This window comes from Fonsecaea nubica (genome assembly GCF_001646965.1).
Source record: "Fonsecaea nubica strain CBS 269.64 chromosome Unknown Scaff158, whole genome shotgun sequence".
Classification (NCBI taxonomy): Eukaryota; Fungi; Ascomycota; class Eurotiomycetes; order Chaetothyriales; family Herpotrichiellaceae; genus Fonsecaea; species Fonsecaea nubica.
In genome coordinates, this window is record NW_019173831.1 from 1 (window position 1) to 23,419 (window position 23,419).

The window sequence follows — 23,419 nt, forward strand, 5'->3', positions numbered from 1 at the left end:
AGGAGGAGGAGGAGGAGGAGGAGGAGGAGGATTAGATGCTGGATCGATTGGGTATTAGGGATCTCTCTCCCTACCGCATCTGGTCCGTGATTCTGGTGTCGAGGAGAGGGAGGGGCACTTCGAGATTGAGTGACGGTCGACCTAGACACAACACACACAACTGCAAGACTTGATTGATAATATCAAGGGAATATCATGCTAGAGTTTTGACGTAATGATGGGCATGTGTCTCTCGCAGGCAACGATATTGTATTGGACACGATTGACTGGCGCGAGTCGGAGAACTACGAACCGGACGAAAGAAGGGATGGCACGATTATGCAGGGTGCGTGGACAACTAGTATCTTGGTATCCGGTTATCTGAGAGCTTGACTACCTCCTAATGGGGACACGATAAATAAACGAGGTACAAGGTTCGTCCATGTTCTGGCCCTAGCTACGGAGTACGAGGGACTCCGTATGAGTCCGTACCTGTTAAAAAAAGGGGGATGCTTGTACTACTTGTACCGAGTGCTCGGTATGCCTCGTGCCACCTGAAAGAGTAAGTGCGGCCCCCGTCAATTCTTTCCCTTTTATCATCTTATCGGTCGGTCCAGATTCTTCCGACTCCCGATTTGCCAAGCACGGCAAGTCACTCACTACTAGTAGAAGTAGGATGGGCAGATGGGATGGGATGGGATTCTTTTCCTTGTTCCTCTCCTCAAGGCTTCATCTCTCGCTCTGTCTCTATCTTTTCTCCTCCTCATTCAAGACGTATAGCTCACATATAGCGGCAACACATCCACGTTCCTCTCCACGCAGACACGGCATCCACTCGACAGGAACATGTCGATGGGCTGTTTCTCCGCCCTCGCGCTTCATCCTTCTCGTCTAGAACCATCGCCATGCCCAAGGATCGTACAGACTCTGTCCGTTCACCCGGCGCTTCGCGATCACATACCAGCTTGCTTAATGCCAAAATCTTCCTCCCTTTCATGCCCAGGCATATCGTTGTGCAAAGCAATGATAAGAAGAAGATGCTCCCTGTGACCTGGGCAAGCATTTAACGCAAGATCGTTTCCCGTTCAATCATCAACCATGAAATGACCATCGTCCTCGTCTCCTCTTGCCTCTGGCATCTCTGGATCTTGATGAGAAATGCACGGTCAACCTCCTTCACTCCCATCATCTTTAGATTGCTTTCAAGTCGTTGGCATGTTGTTTCTGGCCGGTCTAGGCTCCGAATGTCACAATTCCGTATAGTCTTCAGCGCCGTATCCAAGATGCAAATGGAGTGTAGTGCCAGTCGGCGCCTGTATGATCCTTTCCTAGTAGCCATTAAATTCGTACCCCCAGAGCTCCAGTCATGTCCTTTGTTACCGCCGCCTGAAATTCCGATGCGAAATTATCATTGTCGACCCTTTTCTCGCCATTTCAAAAGTTCGCTTAGACTTGCTAAACTGCAGCCCATGCGCATAAAATCGTTCCGCAGCAATTCGTCGGCACTGGCGCGGCTCCTGACGTCGACACAGAGACAGACACTGAGGAATGCCTTCAGCTCCCGTGATAGTTTATTGGGGTTCTTTAACCGCGGTGTGCCGTTGGTCGCGATCAAGAACAATGCCTTGAGGGGCTCCTCGTTAAGATATGGCGGCTCCGATTCTATCATCTCGATGGCCATGATGCCCAGAGACCAAATGTCGACTTTGGGTCCGTACTCCTTTTGCTTCACAACCTCGGGCGCCATCCAGTAGGGTGTCCCAACCATCGTCGCGCGTTTGCTCTTTGACTCGGTGAGCTTAGCACAGAACCCAAAATCGGCTAGAGTCCGTGTCAGCAAAATCATCACTTTCGGTTAGAGAATCCGGGTCACTTACTGATCTTGACATTACCCACACGATCGAGCAGCACATTGTCACTCTTGATGTCTCGGTGAATGATGTCTTGAGAATGCAAGTGAGCGAGACCCTTGCAGGTTTCGTAGCAGATTGTAGCAATCTGATCCTCGGTGATCACTGGGTTATTGTCGATGATATCTGTAAGCGCACCACCCTCCATGAACTCCATCACCACCCACAGCTCGTTGTTCTGTTCTTGGAGGAAAGAGTCGAGGAAGTTGACAATATTTGGATGTTTGGAATCTTTCATGACGATGATTTCGTTGACGATCAGCTCCTTGCGAGGTTGATTGCGGAGATCCATCTGCTTGATCGCCACCTGGCCCTTAGGGCCATGTGTGCGGTATATTTCACGCGCAACAGCCGATGTTGCACTTTCCTTGACTCGGGCAACGTACACCGAACCAGACGCGCCTTGACCAATCTTCTTTTGTTTGCTGTATGACTCCAAAGGATTGTCTTTGGACACCACCTGCTTGAGCTTGGCCATGACTTCGCTCTCGCTCATGCTCGACATCCGGACTTCCTTGGCTCGCTCTTCGACTGGCTTCTTCGCTGTCAATGCAATCTCGGCCTCTTTGCGAGGGTCAGCCGCAGGTTTTGCTTGTGGCTGTTTGGCGACATTGAGAGGTTTGGGCTGCTGTACAGATCCCTGCGACCGACTCGCAGATTGTCCATTGACGCCGTTGGTTTGTGGCTTGGTTGTGTTATCCTTCCGGGATACTTCATCTGGAGGATATCTGGCATTTGGTGAAGGTTGACGATCACGCTCTCTGCTCTCTGGTGATCGTAACGAAGTCTGGCTGGAAGAGAGTGACTGGGGAATGGACTTTTGGGAGCTGCTGGTCGGAGCAGAAGGAGCCGGTCTTTGTGCAGTGGGATTTTGCCTTGCCGACCCGGAGGATGATTGCTGGGGAGCACTGGGAGCGGCCCTCGCGGGGTTGTATCTGGGATCTTGTCTGTTAGGCCCACGATCAGGGCCACCCCCGTACCCTCCGATCTCCTGCTGGGCTAACGGTGGGCGTGTCTTCGGTAACGAAGCGTTGTAAGCTTCTTGCTCTCTGCGGCTGCGCTCCATATCTTCTCGCTCCTGTTCCCTCTGTCTTTCAACCTCTCTTGCCCGCTTCGCTTCCGCCTCCATCTGACGTCGCTTTTGCTCTTCCATGGCGATGGCTTTAATCCGGGCGGCATCAGCCTCCATGTCGTATCCACCCTTATCTGTTTGGGCCCGTTGCAAGGGCGGTTTACTGGGGGGAGTCCCTATCCGGGAAGGTCCTTCCTGATATTTGTTGATGAACTGATTAGAATTATATCGTTGCGCATCTGTGGGTGGTGCTGGCCTTGGAGGAGCAACACTATTGCCCCCTGTCGTGTATCCAAGTTGTTTATTCGGCTGTGTAGCTGGGGGAGTGACCATGCCGGGGGTGTACATCTCGGGGTGCTGCTCACGCATCTTCTGGTCTGAAACGAATTGTAAAACTTCAATGACGGCCTGAGGATTTTTCTTGTAATCGTCTCTTGTAATAGCGGAATTGTTCAACAGTTTCTCCCACTCCTGTGGTAATCCAACAAAGCCACCTGTTTGAGGGTCAAAGCCAACATGGATACGATGGCTGAAATTTGTAGGGTTACTCACACCGCCCATGCCTGGGCACCGCTCGTATATTTTGTCGATCCAATCATAAATCTCGTCGTCGCTCCGGACTTCACAGGTGATTGTCCGGGTTGGCATGTCACGAGCCATGATGATTTTACCACCAGCATCTTTGGGATTTGCAATGCGGGTGATCTCAAAGGCCATCCGGGTCTCCTCAGAACGAGTCACCCCCGTCACGGTATTCAGTTGGATGGACTGCATGAGCTTTCCATTCTCACTCTTCAAGAAATCCAGTCTGAACTCGCGGAGAATCAGGTATCGTTGGTTCCATTGCGCGAGGAATTTGTCTTCTTTGCAGCGCACATGGCCTTCCTTGATGATCGTCACCGGGCCCGAGGGTTTTCCATTCGTTGACAATGATAGAGAGCTGCCGTTGGAGAAGTAGGGCGCACTTGGAGTGCTGATGGCTGGCGAAGCGGGGCCTCCTCCCAAAGACATGGACTCAAAGGTGCTCGTCGGTATCGAGGTAGTTGAGCGCTGCAACTCCAGATGTCGAGGTCGATCGGTAGGGGGACGAGGTGCTGGACCTGGATTCATAAACTGGCCCGACGAGTAGAAACTGCTAAAGGGTCAGCTGCGAGACCACCAAAGTGCGGTGGAGTTTCTCAGTCCGGCTGGAAGGTAACATACCCATTTTCGGGCCCTGAAGTCATTGTCGGCACGATGTCTGGAAGGGCCTCCTCTGCTACACGTCTGGTCTGGTATTGTCCGCGGGACGCAAGACAGGAGGTTGATATCGTAGCAGAGTTGGAGTTCAGTGAGCAGCAGTAGTCGGTTGAGAACGCGCAGGCAGTGACAGCATGCGTGCGGCTCCGAAAACCTGAGAGTACCCAAGCGAGGTAGACGAGCAGGAGCCGGAAACCGTCTTGCGAGGTTTCAGTGAATCTGTTTGAGATACTTCTGTACTGAGTCTTGGCCTGGGGCTGGTGTGTTGGTGAGCGCAGTCTGATCCACACCGATTGACGGATGATACTTTGGGCAGCGCTATTGGGTCAAAGAAGGTACTTTGACGTGAGTATCAGTGAATAGACAATGGCTTTGTACGCCAGGGGCCGGTAAGACGTCTTAAGGTCGTGGCTTTTGGATCTGGAGAATAAGAATTGGTCTAGGGAGTAACAGCGAAAGCGAGGGTGAGGTAGCGCAGCAGGAGGAACAGGGCTCCTGTAGGAGGATGGTACGGGTGGGTGGGCGAGCGAACGCACGAGTAACAGACCCCAATGGAGTCGATTAGGGATCAGGCTGAAACCTGTAAACCAGGAAGAGGAGTATAGGATTGGCCTGGATTTGTCCAATAGGCAGCCCGTCCTTCACTGCAACAACGGGCGGCTACCAAAAGGTGGAAGAGATGCAGGAGGTGGTAGGAGGCGAGGAGGATGGTGCGGTGGGAGGCAAACAAATAACTGGGGGGCGTGGGAGGCACCCAGCAGGAAGGAGGAGGATGACGATTGGGGGAGACAAACCCTCTGTGCTGGGCATCAACACGCCTGGATGAGTCTTCTTGTGGTAGTAAATCCGGTTAAACAGCCTGGGTTTATTGGGGCTGCCCAGGGACGTGGGTACCTAGCTAGGTGCGATCTTCACTGAGAAGATTCAACCTCAGGGTCACTTGTCCGACGTACCCATCTGAAACACTCTCAGGAGTTGGAAATTCGCCGAACAAGTGCGCTCAATCGCCTTTGATCCACGCCAACTGCGTGCCACCTGCATGGCTGATTGCTTTTGGTTTCTAGGAACAAGCCCTGTCTGTCGCGTTCCACAGCCTATCTGTCTTCGGGCCCAGACAACGAATGAAAGGCCTTGTACCAGGGTATCCGATGTCTCTTTGTCCTGCCTAGTCGCAAACTGAACCAGCCACCCTTTGGGCCTCCCCGCCATTACCGAGATGGATGAGTGTTTCAAAAAAGTCCCTCCGCAATTTGGTCAAAGTATAAAACTAGGAGATGTCAAAGGCTTGCAGAAAGAGGAGGCCATTGGACAACAGTGACGACAGTGACGACTTCTTGATCGGTTCGATGTCTGCGGAATGGTCCATCTGTTTCGACAAGCTGTCAGTGAATCTTGTGAAGTTGTCCTGACTGGAGGGGGGATTATCTTCCATCCCTGAATGACGATCAAAGGGTGCGGACCGGCCCACTGGGATTCCGCTGATATATCACTCCGATACAAAAGGAGAGAACCAAATGAGAGGTCCAATTCCGCTAGATGGCAATTCCCCATCCGTCAAGGTCAATCGCGGATGGATTCATCGCATAGCCCTTCCGAGAATCAAGACGATGAGCATTCCATAATTATATTCATACTCCGTACATACGAGGTACTCATTTCCCCAAGATAAGCAGCCCCAAAAGGGTGGCACTGTCATCAAGCTCGGCTGAATCGCTTATTAATTACCAATATCAGGGGCACCAAGGGCACCAGGAACGCCCGAGTCCCAACAGTACAAAGGCTGACGAGGCTGAAACTTCTGTCGCAAGGCTGAATTGTCCTCTTGCATTTAGTTGACTTTCTGAACAACCACCCTGGTTATACTTGGTCGGAGTAGTCTGTCAGTATTGGGGGATATGTTGGCAACGCGTGAGACCTGCTCATTATTGTATACGTAGAGGATCTGAATTTATAAAAGTCCTAAAGTGCGACACAAAATTAATATTGATGGTTGGTGTCTGTTCTACCCCTCGGTGCCTCCACAGCCAATGACGCAAGGCCTGCCCTGTCTTCCAACTCTTTTTTTTCTCTGCGGGTAAACACCATAGAAACGCATTTCTAAGCGGGGGGCGTCGCATTGATTCCTTATAAGCATCTGCCCTTGCAAGCTCCGAATTGCTCTTCTGACTTTCTTTCTCCTTGTTGCTGATTCTTTTTCCCATACACACTTCCCTTAAACCAACCCCCAATCTATCAGCTCAACATGTCCCACCCTCAACCGGTGCCTCGGCCGCCCGACAATGTGGAACCTGAGGATGATGGCCTGCTGGACGCAGATGAGGCTGCGGAGGAGATAATAGACGACGACCCTGATCACCCAATGGACGATGAAGAGGACGAAGAGATGGAGGGGGAAGAACAAGAAATCCAACTGCAAAACGACTCTGCCGCGCACTTCGACTCCCACACAGATAGCATATTCTGCATAGCGCAACACCCTACCAACCCATCCATCGTGATCACAGGGGGCGGCGATGACGTTGCATACCTTTTTAACGCATCGATACCTAGCACGAATCAATCCACCAGCACCCCTCAGGGCGAGAGAAAAGGCATTCAACCGATTCAAAAGCTGGACGGGCATACCGACTCGGTCAACGCAGTGTCCTTCACATATCCCCGGGGCGAATACGTGGTAACTGCGGGTCTCGACGGAAAATTGCGCACATGGAGGACATCAGAACCCTCGGGATCCAAACAATGGACATTCGTCGCCGAAACCGCCGAAGTAGAAGAGATCAACTGGGTTGCACCATGTCCCAACAAGGATCATGAGAATGTAATAGCCCTTGGTGCCAATGATGGTTCAGTTTGGGTCTATCAGATCAACGCCGACGACAAAGCCAGTCCTCTCACAATCGTTCAGGCGTTTTACCTCCACACTGCATCGTGCACCGCGGGAGCGTGGACGCCAGATGGTTCACTCCTGGCGACAGTCTCAGAAGATGGCAGTCTGTATGTCTCTGACGTCTTCTCCACAGGCCAGGCAGTCGTCTCATTCACCGCCGCAGACCAACGCTTTGAGGTTGAGGGAGGTCTCTACAGCGTGGCATGCACTCCATCTATGGTTGCCGTGGGCGGCGCAGGCGGAAACATCAAAGTCGTCGGTCTGCCACAGCCGGCCGATCAGGCAAAGAAGACTGGGGGCTCTAAAGGCGCCGGGAAACAATCGCAGGCGTCTTCATCAGGACAAATCCTCGCTTCTCTGCAAGTGCAATCAGATGGTGTCGAGACCCTTTCCTTCTCCTCTCCTCCCCTCAATATCCTTGCCTCGGGAAGTGTCGATGGTTCAATAGCCCTTTTCGATACAGCTCATCGCTTTGCGGTGCGGAGACATATAAAAGAAGCGCATGAAGAGTACGCCGTCGTCAAAGTCGAATTTGTCCGAAACCCGCAAAAAGGTGGATGGCTCTTGACCACCGCGGGTATGGACGGTGTTGTCCGGAGATGGGATGTGAGGGGCGGAACGACGGCGGCAGGCCAAGGGTTCGTTCAGGAGTGGAAGGGACACAGAGGGGAGGGAGAAGGGGGCGGCGTTTTGGGGTTCGTCCAAGGTGGCGGTGGGAGCAGAATTGTCACGGCTGGTGACGACGGTGTTGCATTGGTATTCAAGGCGGACATTGCATGAGACAATGAGACCAGCTGCTTCCTCGACCTACTTGTATCTGTGCCCAGTTGGACATCCCAATTGATACGCCACCGAGAACAGCCCTTGGATCCGGATCCGAATCTCTTGTGGATAGAGACCAGAAGTCTTCACTGGATACATCGCCACCGCCATCATGCGTTGGTCCCAAGTCTCTCTCTTCTGGACCCGCCTACGCTGATATCGCCAATCACCTCGAGGCTGACAGGTTGGATCTTTCTGTCTATGTTGGTTTGAATGTCAACATGACAATCCGAGACCAATGCTTGGGGTGCGCTATAGGGCCTGGGCGTAAGCCATCCGACAAATAGAACGCTGTTATGCCGCACGAAAGAATTGAATTGACGAATTCTCAATAGGCTGTGAGATCTCTCCAATGCTTCACTTGTGCTGGCGCTGCAAATTCGCCCATACGGCCCACTGTTGTTCTTAAGGCTTCCGGGGCTCGATGAGGCACAGACAAATCAAGCTGCCCACGACAACCTCAACCACCAAACATCACTGCCCTCTAACTCGTCCACATATTGAGGCCGCAAAACGCCGGTACACCTGTTTTTCTGACTCCTGGTCGTGAGGGAATCTTGAGGCGACAGCCAGGCCACTAGAGAGGACAATAGAATCCCTTGTTGCCATCTCGGTTGCTTCTAGCGGAAGGTTGAATCATTACAAACACAGCAGGCAGATTGTGAAGGCGGACATGGTTATAAAGATGATGATGCAATCACCGTATGCAGAAAGGTGTTACATCCACAAGTTGTTATTGGGCGTATGGGTGAAGAAGGAAAACGGCGCAGGTAAAGGCCGCAGGCTGATGTTGCTGGAGGCACAAATGCATCTTCCACCTACTGAACTTGAACATTTTGGTTACTTCTTCAAACTCCCAAGGCAGTACCGGGAGATCCATTGTTGTTGATCAAATCTCACCACCAACATTGCAGGTGTCATTTATCGTGGAGATAATAAAACCCATTGTCAGGCCAGATGGAAACGGCGAGGATAGAAGACACAAAAGGAAGGGAATATCGGACGATCGAGCAGCAACCTGAAGGTATTATGTCTTTCAACGTCAAGAAATCGAAGCCTTCCTTCGTCGAGCCTTCTCCCATTCTCGCGTCCCAACTCCTACCCGATTACCGCCGCGCGCTCAAGAGCAAGGGTCGTCGAATATTTCCGGCCCCTTTAGCAATCCCACCCGAACACCAACACCACCAGGCTGCCCAACATGGCTCCGGCACGCTTCACAAACAAAATTGCCGGCCAACGTATCCTCTTGGTGGGCGGCACAGGGCCTGTCGGTATTAGCGTTGCACAAGCACTCATTGAATTTGGGGCATCAATCGTTCTCACCTCGTCACGAGAGTCCAAGGTCAAAGATGTGTGTACTCAGCTTGCCAATGACTACCCCGATGCCAAGGGACGCATCTCCGGATATCCCTGCGACTTGGCCAGTTCTACTGTCGACGACAATATTGAAGATCTGTTCAAGAAAGTAGGCGATGTGGACCATATTGTGTATATGGCTGGAGATAGGCTGCCCATGATCCCGCTCGAGGACATTACGATCGAAAAGTGGCACAAGTGCAGCCAAGTTCGAACCATTGCTGCCATCCTGGTTGTCAAAATCGGAGTGAGGTACATGAAGAAGGATCGGCATTCCTCCATTGTCTTGACAGGAGGTTCTATATCTGAGAAACCAATCGCTGGCGGATGGTCGTTGCTGGCCTTCATTGCGGCGGGATTGAATGGCCTAACACGACAACTGGCTTTCGATCTGGCACCCATTCGCATCAATTGTGTCGCTCCTGGGGTTATTGAGACAGATCTTTGGCAGGGTATGGATGAGGAGAGCAAAAAGGAATTCTTTGCGAGCCACGAAAGCAAGATGCCTACCGCCAAAGTCGGACAGCCCGTGGATCTGGCTGAAGCATACCTATACTGTTTGAAAGATGCCAATGCGACGGGAATCGTGATTCATTCCAACAGCGGGACATTCTTGGTGTGAGATGGTAGACTGAATGGAATGGAAGCTTCTCAGCCCGTAACACCATATAGTGTTGAGTTCCAATGGGGACATGGGGACGCAAATAGATGCATTGACCATGCATATTCAATGCGACCATTTCAAGCGAGTTCTTTTTGCCTCGTATTCTCCTAGCCCTATTTTTGGAACCAGATCACTAGGAGTACGACCAGGCGTGCCGGCTAAAATGCCATTGACTCAGCCTTGTTGTCGGTGGCCGTATCCAGCCTTATCACGTGGAGGAGCGGGTAAGGCCTGCGCTCTTCTCTGTGTCTCCTTCCATCTGATATGCTTTCCCTCTCTCCTATTTCGCACAAGTCGAACATAGACGCTTTGGAGAAGCAATCACGCATCTTGATGTCTGAGAAATGAGAGCCCAAGTCCTCGACAAAAGCATCATCAAAGTCTACCAACAGGAGCGACTCAGTACCGGCGTTAATTTTGATTAGCAACCAAGAAGGGGGATTTTTCAAAGCTCAGGTTGACAATCTGTCGACGGAGGAGCGCATTCAACGATCTCAAAGCGATCGTATACGGTCCCCAAATCAACATCCTTTGCGCTCTTTCCTGAACCTTCAAATTGGGAACAAGGGATTCTTCTGTGTTTCCACTCTGCGCCAAAAACTCCCAATCCGCAACCTACAACCCACACCTCAACACAACAACCATGGCGGCCCGTCCGACGCATTCTCATACGGGCGCCCTCCTGCCGGCCATCCTGATGCTTCACGGCGGCGGGTCCAACAGCACGGTGTTCAAGATCCAGTGCCGGCGGCTGATCTGGAACCTGGAGAAGCAGTTCCGGTTCGTGTTCGTGCAGGCGCCCATCGAGGGCACGCCGGGGTTCGGCATGCTGCCCGTGTTTGCGTCCTGCGCGCCCTTTTACCGCTGGGTGACGCGCAAGTTCAAGGCCGGCGAGAGCGACCAGGAGGCCACGCCGCCGGACGAGGTCGAGGCTGTGGACAGTGTCATCCTCAAGGCCATGGAGGCCAACGGCGGCGTCGACAGCTTCAAGGGCATCATCGGCTTCTCGCAAGGGGCACGCCTGGTCCCCGGCCTGCTGCTGCGCCAGAAGATCCAGGAGCGCGACGCCGGTGAAAGTCGCTGGAAGTTCAAGTTCGGCGTCATGATCGGCGGCCCGTTCCCGCCCATCTCCCTCTCCGAGTCGGTCAACGTGCAAGACTACGACCTCCTCAAACAGGTGCCGACCGTCCACGCCTGGGGCCGCGACGACCACGTCAAGCCCGGCTGCGTCGAGCTGATGAAGGCCTGCGAGAGCGACAACTGCTTCCAAATGGACTTCGAGGGCGGCCACCATCTGCCCCTCAAGGACGTCGAGGCAAAAGACCTGTGCGACCTGATCATGGCGGCGTGGTACGCGGCCGGAGGCGAATACGGCGTCAGCGCCGACGAGACGTATTGATTTTTGGGGACGGTAAGAGTGGACGACTGACTGTGTTCCTGGAACCTCTAAAATTGGCTCCAGACGACACGATATTGTCATGATGGGAAAGCCAGCAAGAAGTCCAACAACAGTTTTAGCGATGATAGAGTATAAATTATCCAGATATTAGACCTTGACGAACATAAGCTAAGCTGCAGTGTAACTCTCAAAATGCAACATTCATGAATATCTTTCTGGATCGTATCAGACACCACAAGCAGGCAACCCATATAATATGCCAACAGTCCCTCACGATAATATCTCCTGCTTAACCTCCACCAACCATATTCCCAACGGCCCCGGCCAGTTCCGAGAACAAGATGCCCTTGAGCACAGTCTCGCCCTGGTGTTCGGCCCAGTGGCCCGCGTTGATCAGCCTGCGCTTCCACCCCTTCTTCTGTGCCTCGCTCAGCTCCTCCCATTTCTTCAGTGTCTCCTGTTTCACGACTTCGGCGTCCGACTGGAGAATCTCGGTCGAGATTTCGCCTAGGCTCTCCTCCCGCACGATGATGGCTTTGGGGGTTTCCAGGTTGGAGTTTTCCTCGACGAGATTCTTCAGAGAATCTGTGGCCGATGACACGGCCGAGGAGAGGGTCGAGGTCATTTCGTCCACGGAGCTTTTGAGCTGTTCTGTGGCACTGTGAGCCGCGACGGGGACCTCTGACCCGACCGAACTCATCTGGTCCGCGAGAATATAAGGCTGGGCGACAAGTTCGCGCATCCGCGGTGACAACCAATTCGGCGCCCCCAGGACTGGTGGCACAACGCCACGGATCTCGCAGAATGCCTGCATGAGGAATGCCACCAAGCCGACGACCACAAGGGCGAAGAAAACACTGAATGATGTTTGCACTGCTTCAGAACGCCCTGGAGGAACGAGCACATATCGTGGAGTCTTGGCTGACGGTGGGACGAACGGACGGAGAGGGAGGTAATGGACCACAACAAATTTGTCGACGCCTACAGAGGCCAGGCGAGCGAATTGAGGCCCAGCTGTATCGGCGGCCGCGGGAGTTGGCCCGGTAAAGTTGGACAAGACAAGACGAGTGAGGGGCCCATTGTGAACGCCTTTGATGAAGGCGTATGACCTGAAAACTCCCAATCCAGCCTCTCGCGAAAAGTCGAGCGCCAATATTTCTATCGAGCTGTCATCTCCAGACTGTCCTGCGACGGCGATCACGAACTGCTTGTCGCCTTGTTCCGATTCTGTCAGGCTGCACACATCCAGCCCAACCGCCGCTCTAATAGACTTATTGAGTTGTTTCCGTAGGGATATGCGGGCCTGCGAAAAATCTTGACTGACTCGAAGGACCAATAGATCTGCTCCAGTCCGCGACGGGCGATTCCTAAGAAGCAGCAGATGGCGAGGGGTCAGAAAGCGTAAGGCTCGAAATTTAGGTCTTTGTGAGGAGGGCAGTGAGGTGGAGATTTCAGCGGCGCGGAAGAGAGACGTTGGCGCATCAGGCTTTGATGAGCCAGAGAGCTGCTGCAAAAACACTTCATCATCTGTGCAATATGCGAGCAGATAGTCACTCTTCTCGTCGTCTTCGACTGCCAGATCCACGTCCCCTGCCTCACGGTTACCAAGCTCGATGCGAGAAACCACATCATTCGAGCCGGGTTTTGAGTTCGGGTGAAACACAATGACTTCATTGGTAGGAGCGAGTCCAGACGCGATCGCTGCGAGCCGAGATTTGCCAGGCTTTTTGGTGGGTGAAAACCGTAAGACTCTTTGATATGTCTCGTTCTTGGTGGTGGTTGCAGATTTGAAAAGCGCCGTCCGACCTAGTGGCTGTGAAGCCGGTGTAGAGGCCGAAGGCTTCTCCGCGTCTTCGTCGACCGCACTGCCATCTGCCCTCCTTTTCCTTGCGGGCAACCCAATCTTGAAGGACCTCAGGTGTTCGTTCTTTCCCGCATTCTGGTCGGCAACAGAGCTGTTGATGCCAGCAAAGGCTGTGAGCGCCGTTGGAGATGACTCGGCAACAGCCAGGCTTGTAACGGAGTCTTCATCGCTCGGGAGTTGAATGTCAATAACCTCTTTCAGCTGTTTCCTTTGCGACGTATCGAGTAGGGAGATTTTGTTGGGAACGCCAGTAGATGAAGAGCCTCCACCTCCACCAACGAGTAGAAAATCCGGGTTGAGAGGGTCAAAGTCGGCAGCGTAGAGTGGGTAAGACAATTGTGTCCTGGAAGAGGACACCGTTGGCGCCATCTCAGGGATGGAGAGGCAGAGTTGGAAGGTTACGGTGATGCGGTGTAGACGAGGAGGGCGAAGGGAGGCAAAGGTGTTCGAGAAGGATTATAGAACCGATGATTATATTTCTGCTCACAGAGTTGGTGGACGGTCTATCACAGAAAGACCAGCAGCTTGCAGCTGGTATGAACAAGTTGCTCTTCCAAGTTCCAAATTCACCGATTCCAAGATGGACGTCAGTGACTTCGCTTATCGATAAGCTTAGCGCGAACTCTAACGTAGCGCGTCGACTGCGCTGCACGTGATCACAGATTCCATATCAAATTGATGTTGCTCCGGCTTCGAATTTCGTGTAAAGGCCGACCACCTCGCTTACTATTTCCCAACACTCAACTGTTGCAGGCACACAACACATCGATAAGGCACTGTCAGCAGTCCTTATACGCCCAGCCATGCGCAGGAGATCGACATATGTCACTCACCCGAGTCGCGCTGTCAACCCAGATGATATTCAAGTTCGCCAAAATCAGCTTCTGCTGGGAGCATTGAAAGCAGCACGGGAAGAACGCTTGACTTTGGGTCTCGAGGAATTGCCAACAGAGATAGCCGACTACTTGCGAGAATGCCATGAACTTCATGTCCGTTGGGCACCAGAGCTTCCCTACAATACAACAGCCCCGTTTCTGTCAAGGATCTCCCCTGGTCTACACGTCCAATACACCCCTTTGCACGAAGATCAGGATGATCGACTTTGTGATCTCCTGCACAAAGTTTTCGGAAAGCAGCTTCGATGCGAATCTGCCGGCACCACCTTCATCAGTCCTCCTCTAATCTCTGAACGCTTTGCTCAGACTTCTAGTCTACAATACTATTCTCTTCTCCCTTCGATCAAGCATCTCGTTGCTTACATATACCATTCTGCTTGCACACCAAATGACTTGCAGTGTTTGCACACAGCGTCGCTTCTGAACATTGCTGATGCTGTGGACTTTGATTATGACAGCATTTCCCATGCTCTCACCTTGACCGTGTTCTGGTCCAGACAGCCTGCTGTATTCTACGACCCAATAGGCGACTTCACGACGCTTGATGCGTGGAACCTCGATGTGCAATCCAGAAAGGATGACAGGGTGGAGGTGGGCATTCTCAGCGCGTCACCAGCGCCCGAGCCCTCGGACCTTCAGCTATCAGGCTTTCTTACTGTTGTGGGGGAAGATAATCATCCGAAAGCTACTCTTTTCAGCTTTCCCTCGCGGCATCATACCTTTGGTCCAGATCAAGCAAAGTTCCAGAGATATTCTGTTTCATTTGATGAGCCTACAGGACTGCATCCGACCTTACGAATCTCTTTCCCTTCGGCAGTCTCATTGACCGAGCCTAAGAACAAGCCTCCTGGAAGCGTTTGTGCATTACAGACCTATTTAACTCTTCCTTCGCATATATTTGCCGACAAGTATGCGTTTCTCAGCAAAGATCCGCTTTTTCAAAAGCTCCATCATGTCGGTCAATTGCACTCCATTGCTGGTGAGACAGATCTAGAGGCTCCGAATTATGTCGTCAGCAAATGGGGTTCGACGATGCTGCTCGAAATCCAGACACCCAATGGAAGCGTTGGAGAACCTAAAGCTGCTAGTGGTGCGTGGGATGTGACCATACCATTACACCTACGATATCTGGAACCAAAGAATGGTAGCTCGTCAGAAGTCGAAATACCTTGGCCTGCTGTCTTCTGGGCCTGCACCGCTGACGATGGTACCAAGTTCCCGGTAAATCCGTTCGATCGAATTCATCTTGGTTTCGAAGGATTGTTCGGGCCCAGAACCATGTTCTATCATCTCGACCCAGCCACTGCCGAGGGTGCAGCTCCAGCAAGACTGGTAGAGCGCATTTCCGTGCCAATCTTGGACCTCAATGCTGCAAGTCCCTCAACAATTGAATCCCTAACTATTATTGGGATCGCACTTGGATTTTTGTGGGTGCTATTAAAGCTGAAGCCCTGGTCCACGGCACGGTCCATCCGAGACAAACAGGCTTCGGGAATCAAGAAGGTGCAATGACGAGTTGGCACGCCTTTGTCTGCGGTCAGAGCCGAGCAAGGTCGCAGTGTTTATCATGGCGACAATCGAACAAACACACCGTGTCATGTATTATGTGACTGTTCCGCGGCACGACTCACCAGGTACGCCTACACTAGTATGTGAGTGCAAAGTGACGGTCAACTCGACACTGGGAGTGTACCTCTCTCGGACGCTACCTGGCAAACCACTGTGAGATCTTCTTCAGCAAGGATTGCTCAAGCACTGGTCTCCTACGACAGTGATAGCAACGGCATGATTGCATCCGACTTTACAACTGGCGATGTAACTCGATCATAATCACGGGCCATTAAGTGGTTCCAGCGATTTGCAGGCTCATGTATCACGATGTTGTGGACAGGCATTGCCACTACACCAGCATGTCCACTTGCAGCAGACTTGAATACGAGTTTGACAAGTGACTTTGTCTTGCCGTCGAACGCTTTCTGAGAACTATGTGCGTTTCAAAGAGTCTGATATCTCCCATTCCATCATTTGCGTGCAGGACTTCGCTGGGTCTCCAAGTCTCTCAAAGCTTGCGAGTCTGAGGAAATACAGAGAGCTCGTGCTCTCCTTGCTTTTCGTGGTATTCGCAGCCGAAGAGTCTGGAGCTGGATTCTTCTCGGGCGAGCACGTGGACAACAAGACATGTGAGATTGTTGGGATTTCAAGGTGTATACTCGCCTTGGGTGGGAGCAGCAATCTGAGTTTCCGGGTGCAAGTGTCTCTTCCGGCCATTTCCCTACGCTGCCCTTGTGCTCAGCCCCATGCTTCAAAGGCTGCTAGCGCAGCAAGATGTATTTCTTGGGGATGATGCGCCAAATTTACCACCATGACAAGAAACGTGGGTCATGTTGGAAGTCTCCCTCAACCAACGCCGCCCAGACTTGACCAAAGGTTGCAGAAACGTGTGCACGACGGAGGGGTTTTGTATCTGTATTCCTGAGGTCTGGGTAGCAAGCTGGGTCGCGCCGCACAAGAGGAGAGAGATGAAAAGGCTGAAGGACGAAAGAAATGGGTACTTGGTTACTCAGCTAGCCTGCTTTCAACAGCTCAAGTCGATAACAGACGTGCCTGAGTCTCTATATACACGTCTATATCTCTATATCTCTACACCAATATCCCGATATCCCGATATCCCCACCATACTTCCGTCTCTCTAAACCAATATGCCACTCTACGAGATAGATATCAAAGCACTCCGCAGGGTTGAGTCCAGCGAAGTGAACATCGCCCACCCACCACTTCCACGGTACCGACCCTTTGGATTATCCGAATCCCAAAGCCTGACGCCCAAACACCAGTCACAGTCACGCTCACGGGTACGGTCACAGTCGCGCGGTACGAGTATGTTCTGGGCTACGGGGCAGAATGGGTTCTACCGGTCCCCGGTCCCCAGTTCCCAGTCGCTGAGGGAAGGGAATTTGGGTGGCGACGTTTCGCGGGACTTTGGCTGTTGACAACGTAACGTAACGTAACGCAGCGAAATGTAGGAGGAGGAGGAGGAGGAGGAGGAGGAGGACAGGGACGACCTCAGCTGGAAAGGGAAGTTTGCATCGAAACGTGCGTTCGACTGACATGAGGGTGGAGGAGAGATGGATGGGATTGAGATTGAGATCATCTAGCACTGGACAGGGACGGGCAGGAGAACGAAACAACTTTATGAGCGATCGATGCAATAGCAGGCTTGGGGAGTGTATGGTATGTTCTTGACAGAACGAACACTTGCTTGATTGCTAGATAGCTAGCTAGAGACGCAGTATACTCAACACCTCCGTATACCAGTCATCTCATCAAAGGCCATGATATACTCGTAGTGAGGACTCAATGCGCGGTACTCGGTAGGCCACGCATGGGTCGAGTGTACGCGCGTGAGAACACACAAATGCTGCACGACGGGATGTGCTCAGTGCTCAGTGCTCAGTGCTCAGTATCTTCGTTGTTTCTCCTCCCAGGCTTCAAACCCAGCCGCACTCTCTACGAATGCAAGACCAGAAGAGGATGGCATCGCGGTATGAAGCAGCGAGACCTCGATCGGTCGTGAAAAGGGGTCAGGTCAGGCTGCGCAAGTTCAGCCCGATGTTGTTCGTAGATGCCGGGCGTTTAAAAGCCTGCAATGGATCGCACGAGCAAAACCGGTGAACAGCCTCCTTGTCCAAAGACCGGCTTCGCTTCTTGACCCATCTCTTTGGCCTGTTTCTGTTTGCCTTTCTCTCAGCGCCGCATTGCTCGCGGAGCGCAAGGACCCAGAGGTGGATTCCAAAGGCCCTCAGGACCTTTGGGGATTATGAAACAATGTGGTTACGTCGAAAGGCAGCCGTCAACTGGGTAGAGACTGAGGCACGTCGCGCCCAAACCCCCCTTTGATATGCAGCCAGCCATCAAAGGGTTCCGCATGTTTTTGACGCCGGTATTGGATAGACAAGTCTTTTGCACAACGCCACGAATACGAGTATCATCGACAGCTCACCATGGTGGCGCAGAAAAAGGCAGCCTCGAGGATGAAGTAACAGGACGAGGACTCGGTACCAGGAATTTAGAACTTGCTCCGCAGTTTCAACTAGTGTGAGAGATTGCGTGGAGCAAACACCGAAGGAAGTCTGCTCGTATCCTGAACCAAGCTGTTGCCTTGCACTAAGTGATGAGAGGAGCGCCCCATGCACAGAGTAAGCTTCCTCCTCGCGGCCCCTGAGGGCCAATTTCAATGGGATAAACCGGTGACCGGGTCCCTGTTGTTGCTGGGTTGATTTTCGTCCGGGGGAATCCTAAACCCGTCGCTTAGGCTGACTTGGTTGGATGCCGGGCCGTCGGTGCTTTGAACAGGCCCACCAGAACCATGGGTACCTTCGACACACCGCCAACATGTCCGAGGCAATGAAAGGGAAACCCAGGCAACAGGGCGCAAAGTTGATGTAAGTCGAACCTTTCGATGCCTCGCATGTAGTCACTTGATCATCAACTAGGGTGTTTTGACATGGAATGGTGGAGGTTACGGAGTACTCGTAGATCCAGTGAAGAGGCATCCTTGGTCAAACGCACGAGTTTCTTGATACTTGACGGCAGTGCAGCGGCGACTAAGTGCGACCAAATCAGATTGCGGGAAGCCAGCAAGGCAGCCACCCGCGTCGTCTTTCCACCGGACTTTGGAGCGACTTTGGGTCAAAGTGCAGATGGTCCAGATGCGACCTTTTGAAGCCGATATTTGTGGCACTCCAGTCAATGGTGCTGCAACCTGTCGATAGTGGTTGCCTTTCGATGGAGCATGATGCGTACAGACCAATGAATGAAGGCTGAGACCTTGAATACTCTTGATAGGGAAGTGCAGAGTGGGAGCGGCCAGAAGAGCCCGCACTTGTCACCAACCCAAGCTTTCGGTCACCGCTCAATCAAGGCAGCGCCGGAACTCGTGACGCTTATGTGGCTCCCGAACACGACGTCGCAGGGTTCCTTTTGATGTGTTAGGACCGCCTTGGCCCGCAGTACGCCGTCACCAAAAGACCCAAAGAGTTGGGTGGACAGCAAGGCATCCAGAAGATTCCGCCATTTGCCTCAAACGACAGCCACATGCAAGCCAGGAACCCAACCATCACGGGGGGTGAGTCCTTTGACGACAGGTGTCCTCCCACCGAGGCCCAGCTTAATCCCTCACGATAGGGATGAGATTTTGCCATCGGGGCTATGCTCGGACGAAAGCAGCTGCCGTCACGTGTCGAGCAGAGCAACGAGACCAGAACCTCGAGCGCCGCGTAACAAGATGTGATCAATCGAGGAATAGTCCACCGCGAAGGCACAACCCTCTCTTGGTCCTGTTTGAGGACTGACACCGAAATATTCTGCGGTGGCGCAGGTGGCGTCCTTCCGGAAGATGTGAGAACCTTGTAACAGCTCTTGTCCCACCATTGGTGCCATGTTATTGGGAGTCGTCTTTTGTGCCAGTGGAAGATTGACTCGTCAATCATACCATGTTTAAACCTTTGGGGTTGACTGTTTGGTGGAGGCGACGATCAGGGACCAGGCTGAGCATTCGCCACTACCAATCGCAAAGGTAGAAATGGACTATTACCAAAGGGAGTGTCTGTGATTGGCATGCGGATGCTATACGGTGCCGTCTTGACATTCATAGAGCTGGAAAAAGCACTGAACCTAGCTGACCGGCAAGTGCGATAGTGCGACTCGTTTTGGTTGTGAGGCTGAGCGGCCATGCCATAATGCGGCTGCGGCTCGAATACAATGCGGCCGACAAAACATCCCCGAGAATGCTTTGTATTGCCGCTCGTAGTGTTCGCCAGTGGGCTCTGCGTACGGGGAACGAGATCGAATCTTGTTGACAGAGCAGAGGCTTCCAGAGATAGGGAAAAGGAGGGGAGAAGTCAAGAGGGTGGCGAGCTGAACGACCTGCTGAGATATGTTGGTATTAGCCCTCGCTTGGGGCAGCTGAATATGGATGGGGAGGCGGAAAAATAGTTGTTCCCGCCTCGCCGTATCGCTAAGCGAGGAAGGTGCCAAGAGAGCAAAAGTACTTTGGCGAGAAGAGAAGGCACGGATCGAGCCTGACTAGCCACGTGCTGAACTGTTGAGAGCCAACCGTGGTGCCAATCCTACCACTGTGCATTAGCCTTACATTGGCCACACTTATTCAGCAAGATGGGCCTATGATTGCGCCAGAAACTGATTCCAAGCTTTTGCAGCCCTCACGCTAGTATAAAACTGGAAATTCTCAACGCTAGCCCTCAGCCTAGGACGAACAAGTATGTGGCGTCCAGCACCGAGCTTTATGTCTCTCTCGACCACGATTCAACTTCATATCATGCTATGTGCTTGTACAAGTATGGAGAGCTCCTTCTGCTTCCCAGGACTCTGACAGCAGGTTCATATTCAGAGTTGGACAATGGTTGGTCTCGTCTTGTTATAATTCGCTCCGGCAGCTGGCTTGAGAACGCTCTGAGCTTGATAACTCTGGTGTTGGGGCTATATCACGATTACTTCCTGCCACTAGGATGATACTCTCGACACCTGTGATATGATCACGGACCTCACGGCGAGATTGAGCAGGTAGGGATGCGTCGATATAGACGCCAAATTCCAACTTGATGCGCATTTGAAGCATCTCCACCTCGATGACACTCGGATCGCAATATCATCAGAGTCCTTGTACAGAGCGTTCTCTTTTGATGATGACGAAGTTACTCCGAGGACACGCCTCTCATTGGTCTTGGCAACGACTGGGCCGCTATTATCCGACTGCTGCTCGATTTCAACTCTATCAACCATCCCATATCTGAGAGTCGTCTGGATCCTGGCTTGCTGTTCTGGGTACATAACAGTGTTCACGATCCATTGACACGACCTTCATCCAACATGAACACCCCGACCTCTCAAAGCAACCATCTGATTCAGATACCATCACACTCGTCCAGGGGCAATCCGGTAAGTTTGGCAGCTATTATTGGTTCAGCAAGTATAGCGAGACAGCGAACAGCCGTCACGGACGGGCAAGCAGAAAAAGGACGATTTACCTCTGACCGCCTTCGTCGACAGAGCAGGACGCATTCTCTCCGATCGAGTGCATGATATCTTGGTCATGTGACAAGCAGTGGGAGTGTGGTACATGGACGCACCGCCAATAGACAGTCTTCAGAGGTGACCACGGCACCCTGGCTCAGCATCCCCTCCTGCACAATCAGATGAACGCAACCAAATTTGCAAGGCACATTTTCAATGCCCAGGTCTCATCTAGCAACGTACCAGGATGCAGGTTGGCAGATCAGAGAACGAGAGAAATATCTCAGAACGGCGCGTGAGTCTCAGAACGGCTAGCCTGAAATCACATGTCTCGAATCATAATGCTGGAAAGATGCGGGTCGGGACAGCTAGTGCAATGCCTCCGCGCTTGATTGGCTCTACAGGTTGTTAGTTATAGTTGTCACGCTCTCATTCGCTCGAGTCCGACGTAAGTGCTTGCCTGGTCGATTTTCTTTGGGGTCATCCCTCATGCCTTTCCCCCCCTCCATTGCTGCCTCGTGTCACTCCCTCCTCTTCCTCCTTTTCATGATATTTGTATCGTTCTCGCGCTTTATCTACAGTTTGTCGCTCTCTTCCCGGATCATCTCGTTGGCATCAGCTTGGAGAAACCGGGTGTGAATGCATTGCTGGCATTTTGATATCCATGGCTTCCAACCCCCACATGACGCCCGACACTAGGTGTCGTGTTGCGAGACCAGCTCCGGGTGCTGATCAATCGGTCATGACGCGGGCGAAAAGAGAAGAGTACGTGGCCCGACGGTCCTCGATCCATCCTTTGGGGAGTATAGCCAGAACTGACAACCCGATCGGGGTATGGTGTGTAGGCGCCGACGGATCCCCCTTACGGCATTCACCTTGGTGACCGTCCCCGAGGATTCGATGCTGTCCGTCTATCTGCGAAGCAGGGAAGCAGTCGACACGAGCATGGAGACGAGGATGTCATCCCAAGAGGGACGTCCAAGCTCTTCCTGCCGGAATTCACACTCGACCAGGCAATCACCCCAGCGGCTCCATGACAATGACGACGCCGCGACCGTCAAAGACAAGGCAACCGGAAAAGAACAATCGGCCAGCAACAGCAGCATGGAACTGGAACTCGACAAGTTCATGGCCGCCCTGACAGCTACGGTGTCTCCCGACGCCGTCATCAGAACGATTACCTCCACCAAAGGTATCAAGCTTCAGGCGAAGCGCGAGACGTCGCAAACCAAGACCTAAATCTGTTGCACGAGAGGAATATTAAAATGTCGGATATGATGAAGAACTCAAGGTTCCATGGAAAGACGAGAACTCTCTAGGTCTCCGAGGTTGGCCTGAGGTCACTTTCGTCTCGGTGTGATGAAACCTAAAGGCCATGGGCCAAGATCGATTGGAAATATGTCGCCCACCTGTATCGGGTTATCTATCGGGGCACTGTGGTTGATAAGGATATCCCCATGTCTGTTATGTTATGCGGGCGATTGATGACACTTGGGGGAGTTTGTAGAAAATGTCAACGGTCCCGCGACATAGCAAGTACATTGATCTCATGAACAATCTCACACGGTATCTTCTTGGACATCACCATCACCTCTGCCCTGTCTATCACACCACACCACCTCCGCGGGACCTGGCCTGGCACGTTACCCATCCGTCCGTTCATGAGTTCCGAATCAGAGTCCAGGCGCCAATGGCCAATGGCCAATGTCCCCAATGAGGGGCCACCCGAACATTCTCTCCATGACATACATACAGACATCCCTCTCTTCGCTCGTCTTCGGTCTCGCTCGGTCTTGGCTTTGTGCTTGATCTATCGTCTTTGGTATTTGGCCCCTGTTCTTTGGCATGCTGACTGACGCCGAGTCTTTGGAGAGTTCAAACCGCAGAATCCTGGGTGCTTCCAGCGCGGGAGTGGTCAGCTCCCAGTTTACAGGTTCCAAATGGAGAGTCTTAGCACGCGGTCTGCGGCAAAGGGAACGAACACAAAAGCCTCGTCTGTCAGTTTCAGATACGATGTCAAGACGTGTAAACTATTCTTTGTTTCAAAAAGGATACGAAAGTCGTGTCTCATGATGGGGAAATCCCGTTTCTCTCTTGTTGTCTCTCCTTCCCGCAAATCTACCGTCAGCTTTTTGTTTTGTTCCTCTCCTCTCAAAGTATGCGTTGTTGTCCTTGGTTCACCTTTACGTTTTCAGATTTCTTGAGCCACTTCTTAGACCTTCCATTGCTGCTCGAAGCCCAACCAATCATCACAAGCCAAAGTGCGTAGACGACTTTGATCGTCAACAAACCCGGCGCC

General features: G+C 52.4%; 7 protein-coding genes across 7 annotated transcripts; 5 read left to right on the forward strand and 2 right to left on the reverse strand.

The window, feature by feature from the left end:
• Positions 1 to 1,387: 1,387 nt before the first annotated feature.
• Positions 1,388 to 4,187, reverse strand: AYO20_11477 (hypothetical protein; the record flags this gene model as incomplete). Its single annotated transcript, XM_022649725.1, has 3 exons — positions 1,388 to 1,800; positions 1,857 to 4,093; positions 4,165 to 4,187. The coding sequence occupies 3 exons, from the start codon at positions 4,185 to 4,187 to the stop codon at positions 1,388 to 1,390; spliced, it is 2,673 nt and encodes an 890-aa protein (XP_022494291.1).
• A 2,255-nt stretch (positions 4,188 to 6,442) lies between these two features.
• On the forward strand, positions 6,443 to 7,867 carry AYO20_11478 (hypothetical protein; the record flags this gene model as incomplete). The annotated part of the gene is made up of 1 exon (XM_022649726.1): positions 6,443 to 7,867. One exon carries the CDS (start codon positions 6,443 to 6,445, stop codon positions 7,865 to 7,867), a length of 1,425 nt encoding a protein of 474 aa, XP_022494292.1.
• Positions 7,868 to 9,107: 1,240 nt separating this feature from the next.
• AYO20_11479 (hypothetical protein) lies at positions 9,108 to 9,887 on the forward strand (the record flags this gene model as incomplete). Its single annotated transcript, XM_022649727.1, has 1 exon — positions 9,108 to 9,887. The coding sequence occupies one exon, from the start codon at positions 9,108 to 9,110 to the stop codon at positions 9,885 to 9,887; it is 780 nt and encodes a 259-aa protein (XP_022494293.1).
• A 685-nt stretch (positions 9,888 to 10,572) lies between these two features.
• On the forward strand, positions 10,573 to 11,328 carry AYO20_11480 (hypothetical protein; the record flags this gene model as incomplete). Its single annotated transcript, XM_022649728.1, has 1 exon — positions 10,573 to 11,328. One exon carries the CDS (start codon positions 10,573 to 10,575, stop codon positions 11,326 to 11,328), a length of 756 nt encoding a protein of 251 aa, XP_022494294.1.
• Positions 11,329 to 11,617: 289 nt separating this feature from the next.
• Positions 11,618 to 13,561, reverse strand: AYO20_11481 (hypothetical protein; the record flags this gene model as incomplete). Its single annotated transcript, XM_022649729.1, has 1 exon — positions 11,618 to 13,561. The coding sequence occupies one exon, from the start codon at positions 13,559 to 13,561 to the stop codon at positions 11,618 to 11,620; it is 1,944 nt and encodes a 647-aa protein (XP_022494295.1).
• A 434-nt stretch (positions 13,562 to 13,995) lies between these two features.
• On the forward strand, positions 13,996 to 15,600 carry AYO20_11482 (hypothetical protein; the record flags this gene model as incomplete). Its single annotated transcript, XM_022649730.1, has 1 exon — positions 13,996 to 15,600. The coding sequence occupies one exon, from the start codon at positions 13,996 to 13,998 to the stop codon at positions 15,598 to 15,600; it is 1,605 nt and encodes a 534-aa protein (XP_022494296.1).
• Positions 15,601 to 21,954: 6,354 nt separating this feature from the next.
• Positions 21,955 to 22,359, forward strand: AYO20_11483 (hypothetical protein; the record flags this gene model as incomplete). The annotated part of the gene is made up of 1 exon (XM_022649731.1): positions 21,955 to 22,359. The coding sequence occupies one exon, from the start codon at positions 21,955 to 21,957 to the stop codon at positions 22,357 to 22,359; it is 405 nt and encodes a 134-aa protein (XP_022494297.1).
• Positions 22,360 to 23,419: the final 1,060 nt, after the last annotated feature.